Source organism: Denticeps clupeoides, unplaced genomic scaffold, assembly GCF_900700375.1.
Source record: "Denticeps clupeoides unplaced genomic scaffold, fDenClu1.1, whole genome shotgun sequence".
Taxonomy (NCBI): Eukaryota; Metazoa; Chordata; class Actinopteri; order Clupeiformes; family Denticipitidae; genus Denticeps; species Denticeps clupeoides.
In genome coordinates this window covers 12874-32018 of record NW_021629992.1, presented here as the reverse complement: position 1 = coordinate 32018, position 19145 = coordinate 12874, and the positions used below count along the sequence as shown (strand labels likewise).

The window sequence follows — 19145 nt, the reverse complement described above, 5'->3', positions numbered from 1 at the left end:
CAAGATTTTCAAGCAGAGATTGCTTACGGCCATACCAGCCCAAGAACGCCCGGTCTCGTCTGATCTCGGAAGCTAAGAAGGCTTGGGCCTGGTTAGTACTTGGATGGGAGACCTCCTGGGAATACCAGGTGCTGTAAGCTTTAACTGTGAAAAACTTTTTAAAATGAAGTTTTTTTGCATCGCTTTGTTAGTTTTTTTTCTAAAGTAAGTTAAGAGGTATTTTCACTCTGTGATATGTTTTCAAGCCTAGGTTGTTTAAAGTCCAAGATTTTCAAGCAGAGATTGCTTACGGCCATACCAGCCCAAGAACGGCCCGGTCTTCGTCTGATCTCGGAAGCTAAGAAGGCTTGGGCCTGGTTAGTACTTGGATGGGAGACCTCCTGGGAATACCAGGTGCTGTAAGCTTAACTGTTGAAAAACTTTTTAAAATGAAGTTTTTTTTGCATCGCTTTGTTAGTTTTTATCTAAAGTAAGTTAAGAGGTATTTTCACTCTGTGATATGTTTTCAAGCCTAGGTTGTTTAAAGTCCAAGATTTTCAAGCAGAGATTGCTTACGGCCATACCAGCCCAAGAACGCCGGGTCTCGTCTGATCTCGGAAGCTAAGAAGGCTTGGGCCTGGTTAGTACTTGGATGGGAGACCTCCTGGGAATACCAGGTGCTGTAAGCTTTAACTGTTGAAAAACTTTTTAAAATGAAGTTTTTTTGCATCGCTTTGTTAGTTTTTTCTAAAGTAAGTTAAGAGGTATTTTCACTCTGTGATATGTTTCAAGCCTAGGTTGTTTAAGTCCAAGATTTTCAGCAGAGATTGCTTACGGCCATAACCAGCCAAGAACGCCCTGGTCCTCGTCTGATCTCGGAAGCTAAGAAGGCTTGGGCCTGGTTAGTACTTGGATGGGAGACCTCCTGGGAATACCAGGTGCTGTAAGCTTTAACTGTTGAAAAACTTTTTAAAATGAAGTTTTTTGGCCATCGCTTTGTTAGTTTTTATCTAAAGTAAGTTAAGAGGTATTTTCACTCTGTGATATGTTTTCAAGCCTAGGTTTCTTTAAAGTCCAAGATTTTCAAGCAGAGATTGCTTACGGCCATACCAGCCCAAGAACGCCGGTCTCGTCTGATCTCGGAAGCTAAGAAGGCTTGGGCCTGGTTAGTACTTTGGATGGGAGACCTCCTGGAATACCAGGTGCTGTAAGCTTTAACTGTTGAAAAACTTTTTAAAATGAAGTTTTTTTGCATCGCTTTGTTAGTTTTTATCTAAAGTAAGTTAAGAGGTATTTTCACTCTGTGATATGTTTTCAAGCCTAGGTTGTTTAAAGTCCAAGATTTTCAAGCAGAGATTGCTTACGGCCATACCAGCCCAAGAACGCCCGGTCTCGTCTGATCTCGGAAGCTAAGAAGGCTTGGGCCTGGTTAGTACTTGGATGGGAGACCTCCTGGGAATACCAGGTGCTGTAAGCTTTAACTGTTGAAAAACTTTTTAAAATGAAGTTTTTTGCATCGCTTTGTTAGTTTTTATCTAAAGTAAGTTAGAGGTATTTTCACTCTGTGATATGTTTTCAAGCCTAGGTTGTTTAAAGTCCAAGATTTTCAAGCAGAGATTGCTTACGGCCATACCAGCCCAAGAACGCCCGGTCTCGTCTGATCTCGGAAGCTAAGAGGCTTGGGCCTGGTTAGTACTTGGATGGGAGACCTCCTGGGAATACCAGGTGCTGTAAGCTTTAACTGTTGAAAAACTTTTAAAATGAAGTTTTTTTGCATCGCTTTGTTAGTTTTTATCTAAAGTAAGTTAAGAGGTATTTTCACTCTGTGATATGTTTTCAGCCTAGGTTGTTTAAAGTCCAAGATTTTCAAGCAGAGATTGCTTACGGCCATACCAGCCCAAGAACGCCCGGTCTCGTCTGATCTCGGAAGCTAAGAAGGCTTGGGCCTGGTTAGTACTTGGATGGGAGACCTCCTGGAATACCAGGTGCTGTAAGCTTTAACTGTTGAAAAACTTTTTAAATGAAGTTTTTTTGCATCGCTTTGTTAGTTTTTATCTAAAGTAAGTTAAGAGGTATTTCACTCTGTGATATGTTTTCAAGCCTAGGTTGTTTAAAGTCCAAGATTTTCAAGCAGAGATTGCTTACGGCCATACCAGCCCAAGAACGCCCTGGTCTCGTCTGATCTCGGAAGCTAAGAAGGCTTGGGCCTGGTTAGTACTTGGATGGGAGACCTCCTGGGAATACCAGGTGCTGTAAGCTTTAACTGTTGAAAAACTTTTTAAAATGAAGTTTTTTTGCATCGCTTTGTTAGTTTTTATCTAAAGTAAGTTAAGAGGTATTTTCACTCTGTGATATGTTTTCAAGCCTAGGTTGTTTAAAGTCCAAGATTTTCAAGCAGAGATTGCTTACGGCCATACCAGCCCAAGAACGCCCTGTCTCGTCTGATCTCGGAAGCTAAGAAGGCTTGGGCCTGGTTAGTACTTGGATGGGAGACCTCCTGGGAATACCAGGTGCTGTAAGCTTTAACTGTTGAAAAACTTTTTAAAATGAAGTTTTTTTGCATCGCTTTGTTAGTTTTTTCTAAAGTAAGTTAAGAGGTATTTTCACTCTGTGATATGTTTTCAAGCCTAGGTTGTTTAAAGTCCAAGATTTTCAAGCAGAGATTGCTTACGGCCATACCAGCCCAAGAACGCCCGGTCTCGTCTGATCTCGGAAGCTAAGAAGGCTTGGGCCTGGTTAGTACTTGGATGGGAGACCTCCTGGGAATACCAGGTGCTGTAAGCTTTAAACTGTTGAAAAACTTTTAAAATGAAGTTTTTTTGCATCGCTTTGTTAGTTTTTATCTAAAGTAAGTTAAGAGGTATTTTCACTCTGTGATATGTTTTCAAGCCTAGGTTGTTTAAAGTCCAAGATTTTCAAGCAGAGATTGCTTACGGCCATACCAGCCCAAGAACGCCCGGTCTCGTCTGATCTCGGAAGCTAAGAAGGCTTGGGCCTGGTTAGTACTTGGATGGGAGACCTCCTGGGAATACCAGGTGCTGTAAGCTTTAACTGTTGAAAAACTTTTTAAAATGAAGTTTTTTTGCATCGCTTTGTTAGTTTTTTATCTAAAGTAAGTTAAGAGGTATATTCACTCTGTGATATGTTTTCAAGCCTAGGTTGTTTAAAGTCCAAGATTTTCAAGCAGAGATTGCTTACGGCCATACCAGCCCAAGAACGCCCGGTCTCGTCTGATCTCGGAAGCTAAGAAGGCTTGGGCCTGGTTAGTACTTGGATGGGAGACCTCCTGGGAATACCAGGTGCTGTAAGCTTTAACTGTTGAAAAACTTTTAAAATGAAGTTTTTTTGCATCGCTTTGTTAGTTTTTTATCTAAAGTAAGTTAAGAGGTATTTTCACTCTGTGATATGTTTTCAAGCCTAGGTTGTTTAAAGTCCAAGATTTTCAAAGCAGAGATTGCTTACGGCCATACCAGCCCAAGAACGCCCGGTCTCGTCTGATCTCGGAAGCTAAGAAGGCTTGGCCTGGTTAGTACTTGGATGGGAGACCTCCTGGAATACCAGGTGCTGTAAGCTTTAACTGTTGAAAAACTTTTTAAAATGAAGTTTTTTTGCATCGCTTTGTTAGTTTTTATCTAAAGTAAGTTAAGAGGTATTTTCACTCTGTGATATGTTTTCAAGCCTAGGTTGTTTAAAGTCCAAGATTTTCAAGCAGAGATTGCTTACGGCCATACCAGCCCAAGAACGCCCGGTCTCGTCTGATCTCGGAAGCTAAGAAGGCTTGGGCCTGGTTAGTACTTGGATGGGAGACCTCCTGGGAATACCAGGTGCTGTAAGCTTTAACTGTTGAAAAACTTTTTAAAATGAAGTTTTTTTGCATCGCTTTGTTAGTTTTTTCTAAAGTAAGTTAAGAGGTATTTTCACTCTGTGATATGTTTTCAAGCCTAGGTTGTTTAAAGTCCAAGATTTTCAAGCAGAGATTGCTTACGGCCATACCAGCCCAAGAACGCCCGGTCTCGTCTGATCTCGGAAGCTAAGAAGGCTTGGGCCTGGTTAGTACTTGGATGGGAGACCTCCTGGGAATACCAGGTGCTGTAAGCTTTAACTGTTGAAAAAACTTTTTAAAATGAAGTTTTTTTGCATCGCTTTGTTAGTTTTTATCTAAAGTAAGTTAAGAGGTATTTTCACTCTGTGATATGTTTTCAAGCCTAGGTTGTTTAAAGTCCAAGATTTTCAAGCAGAGATTGCTTACGGCCATACCAGCCCAAGAACGCCCGGTCTCGTCTGATCTCGGAAGCTAAGAAGGCTTGGGCCTGGTTAGTACTTGGATGGGAGACCTCCTGGGAATACCAGGTGCTGTAAGCTTTAACTGTTGAAAAACTTTTTAAAATGAAGTTTTTTTGCATCGCTTTGTTAGTTTTTTATCTAAAGTAAGTTAAGAGGTATTTTCACTCTGTGATATGTTTTCAAGCCTAGGTTGTTTAAAGTCCAAGATTTTCAAGCAGAGATTGCTTACGGCCATACCAGCCCAAGAACGCCCGGTCTCGTCTGATCTCGGAAGCTAAGAAGGCTTGGGCCTGGTTAGTACTTGGATGGGAGACCTCCTGGGAATACCAGGTGCTTGTAAGCTTTAACTGTTGAAAAACTTTTTAAAATGAAGTTTTTTTGCATCGCTTTGTTAGTTTTTATCTAAAGTAAGTTAAGAGGTATTTTCACTCTGTGATATGTTTTCAAGCCTAGGTTGTTTAAAGTCCAAGATTTTCAAGCAGAGATTGCTTACGGCCATACCAGCCCAAGAACGCCCGGTCTCGTCTGATCTCGGAAGCTAAGAAGGCTTGGGCCTGGTTAGTACTTGGATGGGAGACCTCCTGGGAATACCAGGTGCTGTAAGCTTTAACTGTTGAAAAACTTTTTAAAATGAAGTTTTTTTGCATCGCTTTGTTAGTTTTTTTCTAAAGTAAGTTAAGAGGTATTTTCACTCTGTGATATGTTTTCAAGCCTAGGTTGTTTAAAGTCCAAGATTTTCAAGCAGAGATTGCTTACGGCCATACCAGCCCAAGAACGCCCGGTCTCGTCTGATCTCGGAAGCTAAGAAGGCTTGGGCCTGGTTAGTACTTGGATGGGAGACCTCCTGGGAATACCAGGTGCTGTAAGCTTTAACTGTTGAAAAACTTTTTAAAATGAAGTTTTTTTGCATCGCTTTGTTAGTTTTTATCTAAAGTAAGTTAAGAGGTATTTTCACTCTGTGATATGTTTCAAGCCTAGGTTGTTTAAAGTCCAAGATTTTCAAGCAGAGATTGCTTACGGCCATACCAGCCCAAGAACGCCCGGTCTCGTCTGATCTCGGAAGCTAAGAAGGCTTGGGCCTGGTTAGTACTTGGATGGGAGACCTCCTGGGAATACCAGGTGCTGTAAGCTTTAACTGTTGAAAAACTTTTTAAAATGAAGTTTTTTTGCATCGCTTTGTTAGTTTTTTATCTAAAGTAAGTTAAGAGGTATTTTCACTCTGTGATATGTTTTCAAGCCTAGGTTGTTTAAAGTCAAGATTTTCAAGCAGAGATTGCTTACGGCCATACCAGCCCAAGAACGCCCGGTCTCGTCTGATCTCGGAAGCTAAGAAGGCTTGGGCCTGGTTAGTACTTGGATGGGAGACCTCCTGGGAATACCAGGTGCTGTAAGCTTTAACTGTTGAAAAACTTTTTAAAATGAAGTTTTTTTGCATCGCTTTGTTAGTTTTTTTTCTAAAGTAAGTTAAGAGGTATTTTCACTCTGTGATATGTTTTCAAGCCTAGGTTGTTTAAAGTCCAAGATTTTCAAGCAGAGATTGCTTACGGCCATACCAGCCCAAGAACGCCCGGTCTCGTCTGATCTCGGAAGCTAAGAAGGCTTGGGCCTGGTTAGTACTTGGATGGGAGACCTCCTGGGAATACCAGGTGCTGTAAGCTTTAACTGTTGAAAAACTTTTTAAAATGAAGTTTTTTTGCATCGCTTTGTTAGTTTTTTCTAAAGTAAGTTAAGAGGTATTTTCACTCTGTGATATGTTTTCAAGCCTAGGTTGTTTAAAGTCCAAGATTTTCAAGCAGAGATTGCTTACGGCCATACCAGCCCAAGAACGCCCGGTCTCGTCTGATCTCGGAAGCTAAGAAGGCTTGGGCCTGGTTAGTACTTGGATGGGAGACCTCCTGGGAATACCAGGTGCTGTAAGCTTTAACTGTTGAAAAACTTTTTAAAATGAAGTTTTTTTGCATCGCTTTGTTAGTTTTTTCTAAAGTAAGTTAAGAGGTATTTTCACTCTGTGATATGTTTTCAAGCCTAGGTTGTTTAAAGTCCAAGATTTTCAAGCAGAGATTGCTTACGGCCATACCAGCCCAAGAACGCCCGGTCTCGTCTGATCTCGGAAGCTAAGAAGGCTTGGGCCTGGTTAGTACTTGGATGGGAGACCTCCTGGGAATACCAGGTGCTGTAAGCTTTAACTGTTGAAAAACTTTTTAAAATGAAGTTTTTTTGCATCGCTTTGTTAGTTTTTTCTAAAGTAAGTTAAGAGGTATTTTCACTCTGTGATATGTTTTCAAGCCTAGGTTGTTTAAAGTCCAAGATTTTCAAGCAGAGATTGCTTACGGCCATACCAGCCCAAGAACGCCCGGTCTCGTCTGATCTCGGAAGCTAAGAAGGCTTGGGCCTGGTTAGTACTTGGATGGGAGACCTCCTGGGAATACCAGGTGCTGTAAGCTTTAACTGTTGAAAAACTTTTTAAAATGAAGTTTTTTTGCATCGCTTTGTTAGTTTTTATCTAAAGTAAGTTAAGAGGTATTTTCACTCTGTGATATGTTTTCAAGCCTAGGTTGTTTAAAGTCCAAGATTTTCAAGCAGAGATTGCTTACGGCCATACCAGCCCAAGAACGCCCGGTCTCGTCTGATCTCGGAAGCTAAGAAGGCTTGGGCCTGGTTAGTACTTGGATGGGAGACCTCCTGGGAATACCAGGTGCTGTAAGCTTTAACTGTTGAAAAACTTTTTAAAATGAAGTTTTTTTGCATCGCTTTGTTAGTTTTTATCTAAAGTAAGTTAAGAGGTATTTTCACTCTGTGATATGTTTTCAAGCCTAGGTTGTTTAAAGTCCAAGATTTTCAAGCAGAGATTGCTTACGGCCATACCAGCCCAAGAACGCCCGGTCTCGTCTGATCTCGGAAGCTAAGAAGGCTTGGGCCTGGTTAGTACTTGGATGGGAGACCTCCTGGGAATACCAGGTGCTGTAAGCTTTAACTGTTGAAAAACTTTTTAAAATGAAGTTTTTTTGCATCGCTTTGTTAGTTTTTATCTAAAGTAAGTTAAGAGGTATTTTCACTCTGTGATATGTTTTCAAGCCTAGGTTGTTTAAAGTCCAAGATTTTCAAGCAGAGATTGCTTACGGCCATACCAGCCCAAGAACGCCCGGTCTCGTCTGATCTCGGAAGCTAAGAAGGCTTGGCCTGGTTAGTACTTGGATGGGAGACCTCCTGGGAATACCAGGTGCTGTAAGCTTTAACTGTTGAAAAACTTTTTAAAATGAAGTTTTTTTGCATCGCTTTGTTAGTTTTTATCTAAAGTAAGTTAAGAGGTATTTTCACTCTGTGATATGTTTTCAAGCCTAGGTTGTTTAAAGTCCAAGATTTTCAAGCAGAGATTGCTTACGGCCATACCAGCCCAAGAACGCCCGGTCTCGTCTGATCTCGGAAGCTAAGAAGGCTTGGGCCTGGTTAGTACTTGGATGGGAGACCTCCTGGGAATACCAGGTGCTGTAAGCTTTAACTGTTGAAAAACTTTTTAAAATGAAGTTTTTTTGCATCGCTTTGTTAGTTTTTTCTAAAGTAAGTTAAGAGGTATTTTCACTCTGTGATATGTTTTCAAGCCTAGGTTGTTTAAAGTCCAAGATTTTCAAGCAGAGATTGCTTACGGCCATACCAGCCCAAGAACGCCCGGTCTCGTCTGATCTCGGAAGCTAAGAAGGCTTGGGCCTGGTTAGTACTTGGATGGGAGACCTCCTGGGAATACCAGGTGCTGTAAGCTTTAACTGTTGAAAAACTTTTTAAAATGAAGTTTTTTTGCATCGCTTTGTTAGTTTTTTTCTAAAGTAAGTTAAGAGGTATTTTCACTCTGTGATATGTTTTCAAGCCTAGGTTGTTTAAAGTCCAAGATTTTCAAGCAGAGATTGCTTACGGCCATACCAGCCCAAGAACGCCCGGTCTCGTCTGATCTCGGAAGCTAAGAAGGCTTGGGCCTGGTTAGTACTTGGATGGGAGACCTCCTGGGAATACCAGGTGCTGTAAGCTTTAACTGTTGAAAAACTTTTTAAAATGAAGTTTTTTTGCATCGCTTTGTTAGTTTTTTTCTAAAGTAAGTTAAGAGGTATTTTCACTCTGTGATATGTTTTCAAGCCTAGGTTGTTTAAAGTCCAAGATTTTCAAGCAGAGATTGCTTACGGCCATACCAGCCCAAGAACGCCCGGTCTCGTCTGATCTCGGAATCTAAGAAGGCTTGGGCCTGGTTAGTACTTGGATGGGAGACCTCCTGGGAATACCAGGTGCTGTAAGCTTTAACTGTTGAAAAACTTTTTAAAATGAAGTTTTTTTGCATCGCTTTGTTAGTTTTTTCTAAAGTAAGTTAAGAGGTATTTTCACTCTGTGATATGTTTTCAAGCCTAGGTTGTTTAAAGTCCAAGATTTTCAAGCAGAGATTGCTTACGGCCATACCAGCCCAAGAACGCCCGGTCTCGTCTGATCTCGGAAGCTAAGAAGGCTTGGGCCTGGTTAGTACTTGGATGGGAGACCTCCTGGGAATACCAGGTGCTGTAAGCTTTAACTGTTGAAAAACTTTTTAAAATGAAGTTTTTTTTGCATCGCTTTGTTAGTTTTTATCTAAAGTAAGTTAAGAGGTATTTTCACTCTGTGATATGTTTTCAAGCCTAGGTTGTTTAAAGTCCAAGATTTTCAAGCAGAGATTGCTTACGGCCATACCAGCCCAAGAACGCCCGGTCTCGTCTGATCTCGGAAGCTAAGAAGGCTTGGGCCTGGTTAGTACTTGGATGGGAGACCTCCTGGGAATACCAGGTGCTGTAAGCTTTAACTGTTGAAAAACTTTTTAAAATGAAGTTTTTTTGCATCGCTTTGTTAGTTTTTTTCTAAAGTAAGTTAAGAGGTATTTTCACTCTGTGATATGTTTTCAAGCCTAGGTTGTTTAAAGTCCAAGATTTTCAAGCAGAGATTGCTTACGGCCATACCAGCCCAAGAACGCCCGGTCTCGTCTGATCCTCGGAAGCTAAGAAGGCTTGGGCCCTGGTTAGTACTTGGATGGGAGACCTCCTGGGAATACCAGGTGCTGTAAGCTTTAACTGTTGAAAAACTTTTTAAAATGAAGTTTTTTTGCATCGCTTTGTTAGTTTTTTTCTAAAGTAAGTTAAGAGGTATTTTCACTCTGTGATATGTTTTCAAGCCTAGGTTGTTTAAAGTCCAAGATTTTCAAGCAGAGATTGCTTACTGGCCATACCAGCCCAAGAACGCCCGGTCTCGTCTGATCTCGGAAGCTAAGAAGGCTTGGCCTGGTTAGTACTTGGATGGGAGACCTCCTGGGAATACCAGGTGCTGTAAGCTTTAACTGTTGAAAAACTTTTTAAAATGAAGTTTTTTTGCATCGCTTTGTTAGTTTTTTTCTAAAGTAAGTTAAGAGGTATTTTCACTCTGTGATATGTTTTCAAGCCTAGGTTGTTTAAAGTCCAAGATTTTCAAGCAGAGATTGCTTACGGCCATACCAGCCCAAGAACGCCCGGTCTCGTCTGATCTCGGAAGCTAAGAAGGCTTGGGCCTGGTTAGTACTTGGATGGGAGACCTCCTGGGAATACCAGGTGCTGTAAGCTTTAACTGTTGAAAAACTTTTTAAAATGAAGTTTTTTTTGCATCGCTTTGTTAGTTTTTATCTAAAGTAAGTTAAGAGGTATTTTCACTCTGTGATATGTTTTCAAGCCTAGGTTGTTTAAAGTCCAAGATTTTCAAGCAGAGATTGCTTACGGCCATACCAGCCCAAGAACGCCCGGTCTCGTCTGATCTCGGAAGCTAAGAAGGCTTGGGCCTGGTTAGTACTTGGATGGGAGACCTCCTGGGAATACCAAGGTGCTGTAAGCTTTAACTGTTGAAAAACTTTTTAAAATGAAGTTTTTTTGCATCGCTTTGTTAGTTTTTTTCTAAAGTAAGTTAAGAGGTATTTTCACTCTGTGATATGTTTTCAAGCCTAGGTTGTTTAAAGTCCAAGATTTTCAAGCAGAGATTGCTTACGGCCATACCAGCCCAAGAACGCCCGGTCTCGTCTGATCTCGGAAGCTAAGAAGGCTTGGGCCTGGTTAGTACTTGGATGGGAGACCTCCTGGGAATACCAGGTGCTGTAAGCTTTAACTGTTGAAAAACTTTTTAAAATGAAGTTTTTTTGCATCGCTTTGTTAGTTTTTTATCTAAAGTAAGTTAAGAGGTATTTTCACTCTGTGATATGTTTTCAAGCCTAGGTTGTTTAAAGTCCAAGATTTTCAAGCAGAGATTGCTTACGGCCATACCAGCCCAAGAACGCCCGGTCTCGTCTGATCTCGGAAGCTAAGAAGGCTTGGGCCTGGTTAGTACTTGGATGGGAGACCTCCTGGGAATACCAGGTGCTGTAAGCTTTAACTGTTGAAAAACTTTTTAAAATGAAGTTTTTTTGCATCGCTTTGTTAGTTTTTTATCTAAAGTAAGTTAAGAGGTATTTTCACTCTGTGATATGTTTTCAAGCCTAGGTTGTTTAAAGTCCAAGATTTTCAAGCAGAGATTGCTTACGGCCATACCAGCCCAAGAACGCCCGGTCTCGTCTGATCTCGGAAGCTAAGAAGGCTTGGGCCTGGTTAGTACTTGGATGGGAGACCTCCTGGGAATACCAGGTGCTGTAAGCTTTAACTGTTGAAAAACTTTTTAAAATGAAGTTTTTTTTGCATCGCTTTGTTAGTTTTTATCTAAAGTAAGTTAAGAGGTATTTTCACTCTGTGATATGTTTTCAAGCCTAGGTTGTTTAAAGTCCAAGATTTTCAAGCAGAGATTGCTTACGGCCATACCAGCCCAAGAACGCCCGGTCTCGTCTGATCTCGGAAGCTAAGAAGGCTTGGCCTGGTTAGTACTTGGATGGGAGACCTCCTGGGAATACCAGGTGCTGTAAGCTTTAACTGTTGAAAAACTTTTTAAAATGAAGTTTTTTTGCATCGCTTTGTTAGTTTTTATCTAAAGTAAGTTAAGAGGTATTTTCACTCTGTGATATGTTTTCAAGCCTAGGTTGTTTAAAGTCCAAGATTTTCAAGCAGAGATTGCTTACGGCCATACCAGCCCAAGAACGCCCGGTCTCGTCTGATCTCGGAAGCTAAGAAGGCTTGGGCCTGGTTAGTACTTGGATGGGAGACCTCCTGGGAATACCAGGTGCTGTAAGCTTTAACTGTTGAAAAACTTTTTAAAATGAAGTTTTTTTTGCATCGCTTTGTTAGTTTTTTATCTAAAGTAAGTTAAGAGGTATTTTCACTCTGTGATATGTTTTCAAGCCTAGGTTGTTTAAAGTCCAAGATTTTCAAGCAGAGATTGCTTACGGCCATACCAGCCCAAGAACGCCCGGTCTCGTCTGATCTCGGAAGCTAAGAAGGCTTGGGCCTGGTTAGTACTTGGATGGGAGACCTCCTGGGAATACCAGGTGCTGTAAGCTTTAACTGTTGAAAAACTTTTTAAAATGAAGTTTTTTTGCATCGCTTTGTTAGTTTTTATCTAAAGTAAGTTAAGAGGTATTTTCACTCTGTGATATGTTTTCAAGCCTAGGTTGTTTAAAGTCCAAGATTTTCAAGCAGAGATTGCTTACGGCCATACCAGCCCAAGAACGCCCGGTCTCGTCTGATCTCGGAAGCTAAGAAGGCTTGGGCCTGGTTAGTACTTGGATGGGAGACCTCCTGGGAATACCAGGTGCTGTAAGCTTTAACTGTTGAAAAACTTTTTAAAATGAAGTTTTTTTGCATCGCTTTGTTAGTTTTTATCTAAAGTAAGTTAAGAGGTATTTTCACTCTGTGATATGTTTTCAAGCCTAGGTTGTTTAAAGTCCAAGATTTTCAAGCAGAGATTGCTTACGGCCATACCAGCCCAAGAACGCCCGGTCTCGTCTGATCTCGGAAGCTAAGAAGGCTTGGGCCTGGTTAGTACTTGGATGGGAGACCTCCTGGGAATACCAGGTGCTGTAAGCTTTAACTGTTGAAAAACTTTTTAAAATGAAGTTTTTTTGCATCGCTTTGTTAGTTTTTTATCTAAAGTAAGTTAAGAGGTATTTTCACTCTGTGATATGTTTTCAAGCCTAGGTTGTTTAAAGTCCAAGATTTTCAAGCAGAGATTGCTTACTGCCATACCAGCCCAAGAACGCCCGGTCTCGTCTGATCTCGGAAGCTAAGAAGGCTTGGGCCTGGTTAGTACTTGGATGGGAGACCTCCTGGGAATACCAGGTGCTGTAAGCTTTAACTGTTGAAAAACTTTTTAAAATGAAGTTTTTTTTGCATCGCTTTGTTAGTTTTATCTAAAGTAAGTTAAGAGGTATTTTCACTCTGTGATATGTTTTCAAGCCTAGGTTGTTTAAAGTCCAAGATTTTCAAGCAGAGATTGCTTACGGCCATACCAGCCCAAGAACGCCCGGTCTCGTCTGATCTCGGAAGCTAAAAGGCTTGGGCCTGGTTAGTACTTGGATGGGAGACCTCCTGGGAATACCAGGTGCTGTAAGCTTTAACTGTTGAAAAACTTTTTAAAATGAAGTTTTTTTGCATCGCTTTGTGTCAGAGTTAAACCTTGTTCTAACACTTATTAAATAACTGGAGAAGGAAGACACGAAGCAGGTCGAGTTCGTTTACTTGCAAGGAGAGCTATCAGAAACACACCCACAGGTTGCCTCCAACAGCTCTGTGGTTTCTGACGTGCCTCCTCTTTTTATTCAATACAGGGTGATACAATCAGACGTCAGATGGGTTTGTCCCGAACATAGAAATTCGTAGAACTTCACTGTTGTTTATCTCATGATTGGTGGTCTCCTTCTTTTTCCATCTGCAAGTTCTCCGTTCGCTGTTTTCCCAGATCCCGCCAGGTCTCGGTCACCTCGCCCCGGCGACTTTGTGTTGCAACACTTCTCTTGTTCCTCGGTTTCTCTTCCAAGCAGCTAATGATTAATGCTGATGTCATTTAGATGTTAGCATTACAAATACAGATGTTGGCTAGTGTTTAATATAGCTGATGTTTTCCAAAGGTTAACATTCCAAATACAGAAGTAATACTAAAAGAGGATAGCATGATAACTTATATACATTTTCCAACATTTCCCTCCTGTTTATCATGTAATTGACTCTTTTTGTTACTTTCCCCAATAGTCGCTTCCTTCAGGATTTTTAACTATTAGTTCATAAACAGAGCAATACATTTTACACACAGAGTTAGTGGCTCTCATTCTTGTAGAAAGATTCTTGGAACAGCTGGCTCAGCTGCAAGTCGCTGAGGTCTATTGAATCATCCAAAAGCGGGTATTCCTGTGCTTCATCAGTTTTCTTAGTTGATAAGGCCGCGGTTATGAGGCGGTTCACAAGGCTGCGCAGACAAGGAACACAACAACATCCACACAAGGTCAGAATTGCAACAAAAACAGCTACAGATACTAAAACAGATTGGATTAGGGCTTTGTATTTCCCAAAGACACTCATCCAGGAATCCCACATGGAAGTTTCCACTCCCGAATGTTCTTTCATCTTCCGGTTGAGGGAGCGCAGGCCGTCGATGGCCAGTGTCAGACTGCCTCCTGCAGCTGTGTTGTTTGGGATGAATGAGCAGCATTGCTCTCCAAACATGACGCAAACTCCGCCCTTTTCCGCCAAAAGCATATCTAACGCAATCCTGTTCTGAAATGCCATGAGGGAAGTGGCTGACAATTGCCCATGCACGGCCTCAAAAACGTCTTGTGTCCAATTACCTAAATGTAACTTAATGTAACTTAAATGTAAATGTAGTTGATTCTGTCTACGTTCTTGTTAATTGTACACCACCAGCATAAGGCTGATTCAAATCCCGCCGCTATTTGATTAGCTATTTTATATTCATCAGGCACCCCCCTGGGTACCCCAATTGCATCTATGTATGTTGGATCAGTTAGCTTCTCCCAGGGCAGGGTTGACCTCTTCCTCCTGTGCCAGTCTGCAGGTGCCAGACTGTTTAATTTGAACAACAGATTAGTTACGTTTGTTGGATAAATGGACACTGGTAATAAAAGGGTTACTAGGGCACACAACCCGGTGGCATTGGGGGGCAAACGGTCAAACAGCTTATTGCCTCCACACCACCACCATATATCACTTCGAGACAGTGGGTTAAAATAAGTTCCCACATTTTGTATTGTGCTACACCAATCTCTCGGTGCCCCTTCTCCCAATAGGTTCTGTCCCCCCAGTAGGTTGATACATGTAAAATTTCCTTGTGCTATTTTACTGGAGAAATTTGGTTTCAGCTTCTCTGGTCCTGTAAGAGGATAAACTTGATCCCAAGCTTGGCAACCTTTATACGGTTGAGTTTTGATCATTACTTCAACAACACATTCATCCGCTATTACTGCTGGTATTACCTGTAATAGTGGTCGCGGCCCCAAACACACAACGCAGTCTTGTTGAGTAACATTAGCAGCCTGTTCCACTAGTAGGAACCAATTATTATTTTTCCCCGTTATCCCCGTAGTTACCCCGAACCAATCATCGATTGGTTGGTTCTCTTTTAACTCTCTAATCTGTATACCTTTATCAAATGCTTGCCAGTTCACTCCAGTTTTGTTCATCTTACGCTCGGGTATTTGACAAACTCGGAGTGGAAAGTAAGGAGGTTGGTGAACATGAATATATGGCCACAAAAAGAATACCCAGCATCTTCCACCCCGGTCTTCTTGGTACGTATCGTTTTTCCCGTGGACAGATGGTGGCCACAGGTCTAGATCAGTGAGATTGAAAAACATCTTGAATACAGTAACGTGATTTGCAGGAGTCGACTTAACAAATGAAATTAATTTCCTATGGTGTATTGCATAAGGGTGGGTTGTCCAGTCTTTCCAATCATAGTCAGCTGGGTCTGCTACTAAGTTATCCCATCCCCTATTAACTTGTTGATCAGTCATATACCACGGGTACTGTGCGTAAGAAATTGCTCTATACTCCCCATTGACAAGGGCAGTTAATGGTACAGTTACAATCGAGGTGGTATTGGCGCTTACACACACCGTAGGAGTAGGGAAGATATATGGTGTACTTATACCGTCTGTGCCGTTACATCGATAAGTGGTGAAATACTTCCGCTTCCAAGCACTAGCTCTGGCCACTCTAGATTTAGCAGTTATGGCCATAGTCCCATTTACTTTTTCTTCAACCTTTCCTTCATCTCTGTACCTCAACATCACCCATACAGTAATTATTACTGTTAACCCGATTATAACCGCACACGTTCTTTGACACAACATATACTTCCTAAACGTCTTCATTTCTGCCAACCTTTTTTCCCCCTTTCTGCCTCTTCTTGGATTGGTGGCTGTAAAGTGTTCTTCACTGACTTTCGGGTCTACCCAGATTCTACACGTCTGAGTCCACCCTATTATCAGACTTTTGCTCACCTTTCCCGTCGGCAGGGTTAGCAGAAATGACCTTTTTACAGTGTGACTGATGTATCCAAGTTCCCCTTTCTGTTATCTTAACAGCCGTCGGTGTTGTCAGGATCACTTGGTAGGGCCCTTCCCACTTCGGTGAGTGCCAGTGCTTCCGCTTTATGCTTTTTACAAGCACCCAGTCTCCGGGCTCCACCAGTGGAAGATCCTGCTGAGAAATAGGGAATTCATCATCAGGATTACTCTGTTTTTTCGTTTCTAGCATTTTTCTCATGTAGTCTGCCAGTGACACATCTTCCTCTGTTTCCCATTGGTTTTTAAAGTAAGGTAATCTATATGGTCTTCCAAATAAAGTCTCATATGGAGTTAAGCCGGACGTGCTAGTAATATTGATGTATAGTTTTACCAGCTCTAAACATTGAGTCCATGGTCGATGCGTTTCTTCCATGCATTTTTTCAACCTGTTTTTAATTGTACCATTCATTCGCTCCACCAGCCCCGCGCTTTGTGGATGGTAGCTGCAATGGTTTTTTAGATTAATGTGAAACATTTTCCCAATATTGGTTACCATCTGATTCACGAAATGTGTCCCGTTGTCGCTATATATTTTCTCTGGTATTCCGTAGCGTGGGATAATGTCTTTACACAAGGCTTTTGCTACCGTTAGCGCGTCTGGATGTTTGGTTGGAAATAATTCTACCCATTTAGAGAATGCGTCAATAATGACTAAACAGTACTCTTTCCCCTCACTTTTGTTCAGTTGGATAAAATCCATGTGTATGACCTGAAATGGATATTGTGGCTTGGGGAACTGGCCACGCTTTGGTCTTAAGTTTCCTTGAGCATTATGTTTGGCACATATCAAACATGTTCTACAGAAGTTTTTTGAAAATGAGCTAAACCCATATGCCGTGAAATGTTGTTGTATTAGTCCTACCATCCCTCCTGTTGAGACATGAGATTTCCCATGGCTCAATATAGCAGCCCATTTAAACATATTCTTTGGTAGGATTGGTTTTCCCAGGGGTCAAATGTATATCTTGTCGTGGATTGAAGCCCCATGTTTCACCCACGTATCTATCTCATGTGGTGTGCTTTGTTGTTGCATGTCAATGAGAATGTCAGGAGAAATGATTTGGACTTGGTCAGTAACAAACACATGTATGGTTTTTTTCAGCGGCCTGCTTTGCAGTGCGGTCAGCAAAGGCATTACCGTGTGAAATTGTGTCTTTGGAATTAGTGTGAGCTGCACACTTACATATGGCTACTTTAGCGGGTAGGTGCACAGCTTTTAGCAATTCTCGTAATAATTGAGCATGAGTCACTGGCTTGCCGGTTGAAGTAACCATTCCCCGGTTGTGCCAATACTGAGCAAATGTGTGTACTGTTGCAAATGCATATTGACTGTCAGTATAAATGGTGACGTCTTTTCCTTTCATTAGTTTACAGGCCTCTGTTAGAGCGACAATCTCGGCGGCCTGTGCTGAAAATGAGGATGGCAAGTGTTCTGCTTTGAGTACGGTGTCTAATGTCACAACAGCATAACCTGTCAGTGTTTTGCCCAGGTCATTTTTCTTAGAAGAGCCATCAACGAACACTATCTCATCCCTGAGGCAATGGTTGGTCACTTAAATCTAATCTAGATTTGGCTGTATGTTCTGCGAGTGCTTGGCAGTCGTGTTGTTCTCCGTCCCCCGGCAAAGGTAACAATGTGGCTGGGTTCAGTGTGGTGCAACGTTCGATGGTGAGGTGGGGCTGTGACAGCAACGTCGCCATGCAGGAGAGGTGCCTTGCAGGGGATAAAAAGATCATGTTGGTTTGCAGTAGCAAAGCCGCCACTGCATGTGGGACCTTAAGGGTCAATGGATGGAATAAAACTATTCCAGCACTTACCTCTACTGCCATAGACGCTGCTATGACCGCCCTCACACAGTGTGGCAATGCGCAAGCAACATTATCCAATTTAGATGAGAAGTAAGCAATTGGTCTCAACTTGTCTCCATGTTGCTGGGTGAGAACAGATGTCATGTACTTGTCTTTACAGTCCACCATTTGTATAAATGGTTTACTATAGTTTGGCAAGGCTAGAGCTAAACTGGAGGTCAGCGCCTGTTTGATATCACAAAAAGCTTTTTCTGCTTCTGACGTCCAGTTTAGCGGTGATGTCATTTTTAGGTTTTCGGAGTAAATTAAGGCGGTGAGTGGGGAAGTAATTTCAGCGTAATTTGGCACCCAGCTTCTACAGTAATTGGTCAAGCCTAAGAATGACATCATCTGTTTTTTAGTGATTGGTTTAGGCGCCTGTAGGACTGCTGTCTTTCGTTCTTCCAGAATAGTTCTGCCCCCTGCACTGAGGTGGTGACCCAGATACTTTACTTGTGGTTTCCATAGTTGCAATTTGTTTTTGCTAACTTTGTGCCCCTCCTTAGCCAAATGAATTAAGAGGGCCACAGTGTCTTCTTTACATACTTCCAGGCTTGGAGAAGCCAGTAGTATGTCATCAACGTAAAGTAAAATCTGGCTTCCCCCTGGTGGTTGAAATTTGGACATGCAGGCATGCATGGCTTGTGAATATATAGTGGGGCTTTCACAATAGCCTTGGGGAAGTCTAGTGTAGGTGTAACGCTTTCCTTGAAATGTAAAAGCAAACCAAAATTGACTGTCTATGTCTATGGGAATGGAGAAAAAGGCATTGCTAATGTCAACCACAGTGAAGGCTTGAGCGTCAGCTCTTAAAGAATTTAGCAGTGTGTGTGGATCGGGCACACACGGAGCTCGCTGGATTACTGCAGCATTTACTGCTTGCAGATCTTGCACCATTCTCCATCCTACTGAGGGAGCTTGCTTTTTCACAGGAAATATGGGTGTGTTACACGGGGAATCATTGCATTCAACGATAACCCCAGCTTTTTGTAGATCACGTATAACCGGTGTGATGCCCTGTAATGCATCAGGTTTGAGAGGGTACTGCTTAATGCAAGGACGATATTCAGTTTTGGGTCTGATTTGTACTGGTAAAATGCCTTTAATCAGTCCAACATCAGACGGTCCTTGTGACCACAATGATTGGGGAATTTGAGCCAGTTGTGATTCGTCTTCTTCAGTGAGCAAAAAATTTCACTGGTTCCTGGAGTTCATATGAACTCCAGCCTTGGTCTGTATTGTCCAATACAGCCATTTTCTGGTGAAGCCTGTTTGTGCACTATATTCCATCCTGTCACCCAGGTTGGTCCAGTCCCTTGCACTGTCACCTTGTTGCACGATGTTACCTAATGACTTCCAGCTCCTCTCTCTGCTTTTATACAGTGAGATGTGAGGCGGGTACCATCCGCGGAGCATCGCACGAAGTGGTGTAGGTAAAGTGACCTCTGCCACCACGTTACCTTGGCCATCAGAGTAGACATAAGGTACGACAATAGCCATTGGCATGAGTCGTGACAGCTTGTTCTCGTATGTCGAATCAGGTCCTGGAGAATTTTTATACCACATG

At 42.0% G+C, this 19145-nt stretch overlaps 1 protein-coding gene, 44 non-coding genes and 5 pseudogenes across 45 annotated transcripts; 49 read left to right on the top strand and 1 right to left on the bottom strand.

Moving 5' to 3' along the window:
- The first annotated feature begins 21 nt into the window (after positions 1-21).
- Positions 22-140, top strand: LOC114779480 (5S ribosomal RNA). The gene has a single exon (XR_003746773.1). It is a non-coding gene; the product is annotated as a 5S ribosomal RNA (ribosomal RNA).
- A 144-nt stretch (positions 141-284) lies between these two features.
- On the top strand, positions 285-405 carry LOC114779426 (5S ribosomal RNA). Its single transcript, XR_003746730.1, has one exon. It is a non-coding gene; the product is annotated as a 5S ribosomal RNA (ribosomal RNA).
- Positions 406-549: 144 nt separating this feature from the next.
- On the top strand, positions 550-668 carry LOC114779407 (5S ribosomal RNA). Its single transcript, XR_003746711.1, has one exon. It is a non-coding gene; the product is annotated as a 5S ribosomal RNA (ribosomal RNA).
- Positions 669-808: 140 nt separating this feature from the next.
- Positions 809-929, top strand: LOC114779437 (uncharacterized; annotated as a pseudogene).
- Positions 930-1075: 146 nt separating this feature from the next.
- On the top strand, positions 1076-1193 carry LOC114779436 (uncharacterized; annotated as a pseudogene).
- Positions 1194-1337: 144 nt separating this feature from the next.
- Positions 1338-1456, top strand: LOC114779479 (5S ribosomal RNA). Its single transcript, XR_003746772.1, has one exon. It is a non-coding gene; the product is annotated as a 5S ribosomal RNA (ribosomal RNA).
- A 142-nt stretch (positions 1457-1598) lies between these two features.
- LOC114779401 (5S ribosomal RNA) lies at positions 1599-1716 on the top strand. The gene has a single exon (XR_003746705.1). It is a non-coding gene; the product is annotated as a 5S ribosomal RNA (ribosomal RNA).
- A 142-nt stretch (positions 1717-1858) lies between these two features.
- Positions 1859-1976, top strand: LOC114779418 (5S ribosomal RNA). The gene has a single exon (XR_003746722.1). It is a non-coding gene; the product is annotated as a 5S ribosomal RNA (ribosomal RNA).
- Positions 1977-2118: 142 nt separating this feature from the next.
- On the top strand, positions 2119-2238 carry LOC114779415 (5S ribosomal RNA). The gene has a single exon (XR_003746719.1). It is a non-coding gene; the product is annotated as a 5S ribosomal RNA (ribosomal RNA).
- Positions 2239-2382: 144 nt separating this feature from the next.
- Positions 2383-2501, top strand: LOC114779414 (5S ribosomal RNA). The gene has a single exon (XR_003746718.1). It is a non-coding gene; the product is annotated as a 5S ribosomal RNA (ribosomal RNA).
- A 143-nt stretch (positions 2502-2644) lies between these two features.
- Positions 2645-2763, top strand: LOC114779478 (5S ribosomal RNA). Its single transcript, XR_003746771.1, has one exon. It is a non-coding gene; the product is annotated as a 5S ribosomal RNA (ribosomal RNA).
- Positions 2764-2907: 144 nt separating this feature from the next.
- LOC114779477 (5S ribosomal RNA) lies at positions 2908-3026 on the top strand. The gene has a single exon (XR_003746770.1). It is a non-coding gene; the product is annotated as a 5S ribosomal RNA (ribosomal RNA).
- A 145-nt stretch (positions 3027-3171) lies between these two features.
- Positions 3172-3290, top strand: LOC114779476 (5S ribosomal RNA). Its single transcript, XR_003746768.1, has one exon. It is a non-coding gene; the product is annotated as a 5S ribosomal RNA (ribosomal RNA).
- Positions 3291-3435: 145 nt separating this feature from the next.
- Positions 3436-3552, top strand: LOC114779433 (uncharacterized; annotated as a pseudogene).
- A 144-nt stretch (positions 3553-3696) lies between these two features.
- LOC114779475 (5S ribosomal RNA) lies at positions 3697-3815 on the top strand. Its single transcript, XR_003746767.1, has one exon. It is a non-coding gene; the product is annotated as a 5S ribosomal RNA (ribosomal RNA).
- A 143-nt stretch (positions 3816-3958) lies between these two features.
- On the top strand, positions 3959-4077 carry LOC114779474 (5S ribosomal RNA). The gene has a single exon (XR_003746766.1). It is a non-coding gene; the product is annotated as a 5S ribosomal RNA (ribosomal RNA).
- Positions 4078-4222: 145 nt separating this feature from the next.
- On the top strand, positions 4223-4341 carry LOC114779473 (5S ribosomal RNA). Its single transcript, XR_003746765.1, has one exon. It is a non-coding gene; the product is annotated as a 5S ribosomal RNA (ribosomal RNA).
- Positions 4342-4486: 145 nt separating this feature from the next.
- LOC114779416 (5S ribosomal RNA) lies at positions 4487-4606 on the top strand. Its single transcript, XR_003746720.1, has one exon. It is a non-coding gene; the product is annotated as a 5S ribosomal RNA (ribosomal RNA).
- Positions 4607-4750: 144 nt separating this feature from the next.
- Positions 4751-4869, top strand: LOC114779472 (5S ribosomal RNA). Its single transcript, XR_003746764.1, has one exon. It is a non-coding gene; the product is annotated as a 5S ribosomal RNA (ribosomal RNA).
- Positions 4870-5013: 144 nt separating this feature from the next.
- Positions 5014-5132, top strand: LOC114779470 (5S ribosomal RNA). Its single transcript, XR_003746763.1, has one exon. It is a non-coding gene; the product is annotated as a 5S ribosomal RNA (ribosomal RNA).
- Positions 5133-5275: 143 nt separating this feature from the next.
- Positions 5276-5394, top strand: LOC114779468 (5S ribosomal RNA). The gene has a single exon (XR_003746761.1). It is a non-coding gene; the product is annotated as a 5S ribosomal RNA (ribosomal RNA).
- A 144-nt stretch (positions 5395-5538) lies between these two features.
- LOC114779467 (5S ribosomal RNA) lies at positions 5539-5657 on the top strand. The gene has a single exon (XR_003746760.1). It is a non-coding gene; the product is annotated as a 5S ribosomal RNA (ribosomal RNA).
- A 145-nt stretch (positions 5658-5802) lies between these two features.
- LOC114779466 (5S ribosomal RNA) lies at positions 5803-5921 on the top strand. The gene has a single exon (XR_003746759.1). It is a non-coding gene; the product is annotated as a 5S ribosomal RNA (ribosomal RNA).
- A 143-nt stretch (positions 5922-6064) lies between these two features.
- Positions 6065-6183, top strand: LOC114779465 (5S ribosomal RNA). The gene has a single exon (XR_003746758.1). It is a non-coding gene; the product is annotated as a 5S ribosomal RNA (ribosomal RNA).
- A 143-nt stretch (positions 6184-6326) lies between these two features.
- LOC114779464 (5S ribosomal RNA) lies at positions 6327-6445 on the top strand. The gene has a single exon (XR_003746757.1). It is a non-coding gene; the product is annotated as a 5S ribosomal RNA (ribosomal RNA).
- Positions 6446-6588: 143 nt separating this feature from the next.
- On the top strand, positions 6589-6707 carry LOC114779463 (5S ribosomal RNA). Its single transcript, XR_003746756.1, has one exon. It is a non-coding gene; the product is annotated as a 5S ribosomal RNA (ribosomal RNA).
- A 144-nt stretch (positions 6708-6851) lies between these two features.
- On the top strand, positions 6852-6970 carry LOC114779462 (5S ribosomal RNA). The gene has a single exon (XR_003746755.1). It is a non-coding gene; the product is annotated as a 5S ribosomal RNA (ribosomal RNA).
- A 144-nt stretch (positions 6971-7114) lies between these two features.
- On the top strand, positions 7115-7233 carry LOC114779461 (5S ribosomal RNA). The gene has a single exon (XR_003746754.1). It is a non-coding gene; the product is annotated as a 5S ribosomal RNA (ribosomal RNA).
- Positions 7234-7377: 144 nt separating this feature from the next.
- LOC114779421 (5S ribosomal RNA) lies at positions 7378-7495 on the top strand. The gene has a single exon (XR_003746725.1). It is a non-coding gene; the product is annotated as a 5S ribosomal RNA (ribosomal RNA).
- A 144-nt stretch (positions 7496-7639) lies between these two features.
- On the top strand, positions 7640-7758 carry LOC114779460 (5S ribosomal RNA). Its single transcript, XR_003746753.1, has one exon. It is a non-coding gene; the product is annotated as a 5S ribosomal RNA (ribosomal RNA).
- Positions 7759-7901: 143 nt separating this feature from the next.
- Positions 7902-8020, top strand: LOC114779459 (5S ribosomal RNA). The gene has a single exon (XR_003746752.1). It is a non-coding gene; the product is annotated as a 5S ribosomal RNA (ribosomal RNA).
- A 144-nt stretch (positions 8021-8164) lies between these two features.
- On the top strand, positions 8165-8283 carry LOC114779457 (5S ribosomal RNA). Its single transcript, XR_003746750.1, has one exon. It is a non-coding gene; the product is annotated as a 5S ribosomal RNA (ribosomal RNA).
- A 144-nt stretch (positions 8284-8427) lies between these two features.
- Positions 8428-8546, top strand: LOC114779408 (5S ribosomal RNA). Its single transcript, XR_003746712.1, has one exon. It is a non-coding gene; the product is annotated as a 5S ribosomal RNA (ribosomal RNA).
- Positions 8547-8689: 143 nt separating this feature from the next.
- Positions 8690-8808, top strand: LOC114779456 (5S ribosomal RNA). Its single transcript, XR_003746749.1, has one exon. It is a non-coding gene; the product is annotated as a 5S ribosomal RNA (ribosomal RNA).
- Positions 8809-8953: 145 nt separating this feature from the next.
- Positions 8954-9072, top strand: LOC114779455 (5S ribosomal RNA). The gene has a single exon (XR_003746748.1). It is a non-coding gene; the product is annotated as a 5S ribosomal RNA (ribosomal RNA).
- Positions 9073-9216: 144 nt separating this feature from the next.
- On the top strand, positions 9217-9337 carry LOC114779431 (uncharacterized; annotated as a pseudogene).
- A 144-nt stretch (positions 9338-9481) lies between these two features.
- On the top strand, positions 9482-9600 carry LOC114779432 (uncharacterized; annotated as a pseudogene).
- A 144-nt stretch (positions 9601-9744) lies between these two features.
- On the top strand, positions 9745-9863 carry LOC114779454 (5S ribosomal RNA). The gene has a single exon (XR_003746747.1). It is a non-coding gene; the product is annotated as a 5S ribosomal RNA (ribosomal RNA).
- Positions 9864-10008: 145 nt separating this feature from the next.
- LOC114779409 (5S ribosomal RNA) lies at positions 10009-10128 on the top strand. The gene has a single exon (XR_003746713.1). It is a non-coding gene; the product is annotated as a 5S ribosomal RNA (ribosomal RNA).
- Positions 10129-10272: 144 nt separating this feature from the next.
- Positions 10273-10391, top strand: LOC114779453 (5S ribosomal RNA). The gene has a single exon (XR_003746746.1). It is a non-coding gene; the product is annotated as a 5S ribosomal RNA (ribosomal RNA).
- Positions 10392-10536: 145 nt separating this feature from the next.
- LOC114779452 (5S ribosomal RNA) lies at positions 10537-10655 on the top strand. Its single transcript, XR_003746745.1, has one exon. It is a non-coding gene; the product is annotated as a 5S ribosomal RNA (ribosomal RNA).
- Positions 10656-10800: 145 nt separating this feature from the next.
- On the top strand, positions 10801-10919 carry LOC114779451 (5S ribosomal RNA). Its single transcript, XR_003746744.1, has one exon. It is a non-coding gene; the product is annotated as a 5S ribosomal RNA (ribosomal RNA).
- A 145-nt stretch (positions 10920-11064) lies between these two features.
- LOC114779420 (5S ribosomal RNA) lies at positions 11065-11182 on the top strand. The gene has a single exon (XR_003746724.1). It is a non-coding gene; the product is annotated as a 5S ribosomal RNA (ribosomal RNA).
- Positions 11183-11326: 144 nt separating this feature from the next.
- On the top strand, positions 11327-11445 carry LOC114779450 (5S ribosomal RNA). The gene has a single exon (XR_003746743.1). It is a non-coding gene; the product is annotated as a 5S ribosomal RNA (ribosomal RNA).
- A 146-nt stretch (positions 11446-11591) lies between these two features.
- LOC114779449 (5S ribosomal RNA) lies at positions 11592-11710 on the top strand. Its single transcript, XR_003746742.1, has one exon. It is a non-coding gene; the product is annotated as a 5S ribosomal RNA (ribosomal RNA).
- A 144-nt stretch (positions 11711-11854) lies between these two features.
- Positions 11855-11973, top strand: LOC114779448 (5S ribosomal RNA). Its single transcript, XR_003746741.1, has one exon. It is a non-coding gene; the product is annotated as a 5S ribosomal RNA (ribosomal RNA).
- Positions 11974-12117: 144 nt separating this feature from the next.
- Positions 12118-12236, top strand: LOC114779446 (5S ribosomal RNA). The gene has a single exon (XR_003746739.1). It is a non-coding gene; the product is annotated as a 5S ribosomal RNA (ribosomal RNA).
- Positions 12237-12381: 145 nt separating this feature from the next.
- LOC114779486 (5S ribosomal RNA) lies at positions 12382-12500 on the top strand. The gene has a single exon (XR_003746778.1). It is a non-coding gene; the product is annotated as a 5S ribosomal RNA (ribosomal RNA).
- A 144-nt stretch (positions 12501-12644) lies between these two features.
- Positions 12645-12762, top strand: LOC114779412 (5S ribosomal RNA). Its single transcript, XR_003746716.1, has one exon. It is a non-coding gene; the product is annotated as a 5S ribosomal RNA (ribosomal RNA).
- A 2836-nt stretch (positions 12763-15598) lies between these two features.
- Positions 15599-17252, bottom strand: LOC114779399 (uncharacterized protein K02A2.6-like). Its single transcript, XM_028967320.1, has 2 exons — positions 16740-17252; positions 15599-16467 (listed from the first exon to the last, which is right to left on the bottom strand). The coding sequence occupies exons 1-2, from the start codon at positions 16814-16816 to the stop codon at positions 15624-15626; spliced, it is 921 nt and encodes a 306-aa protein (XP_028823153.1). The 5' UTR covers positions 16817-17252; the 3' UTR covers positions 15599-15623.
- Between the last annotated feature and the right edge of the window lie 1893 nt (positions 17253-19145).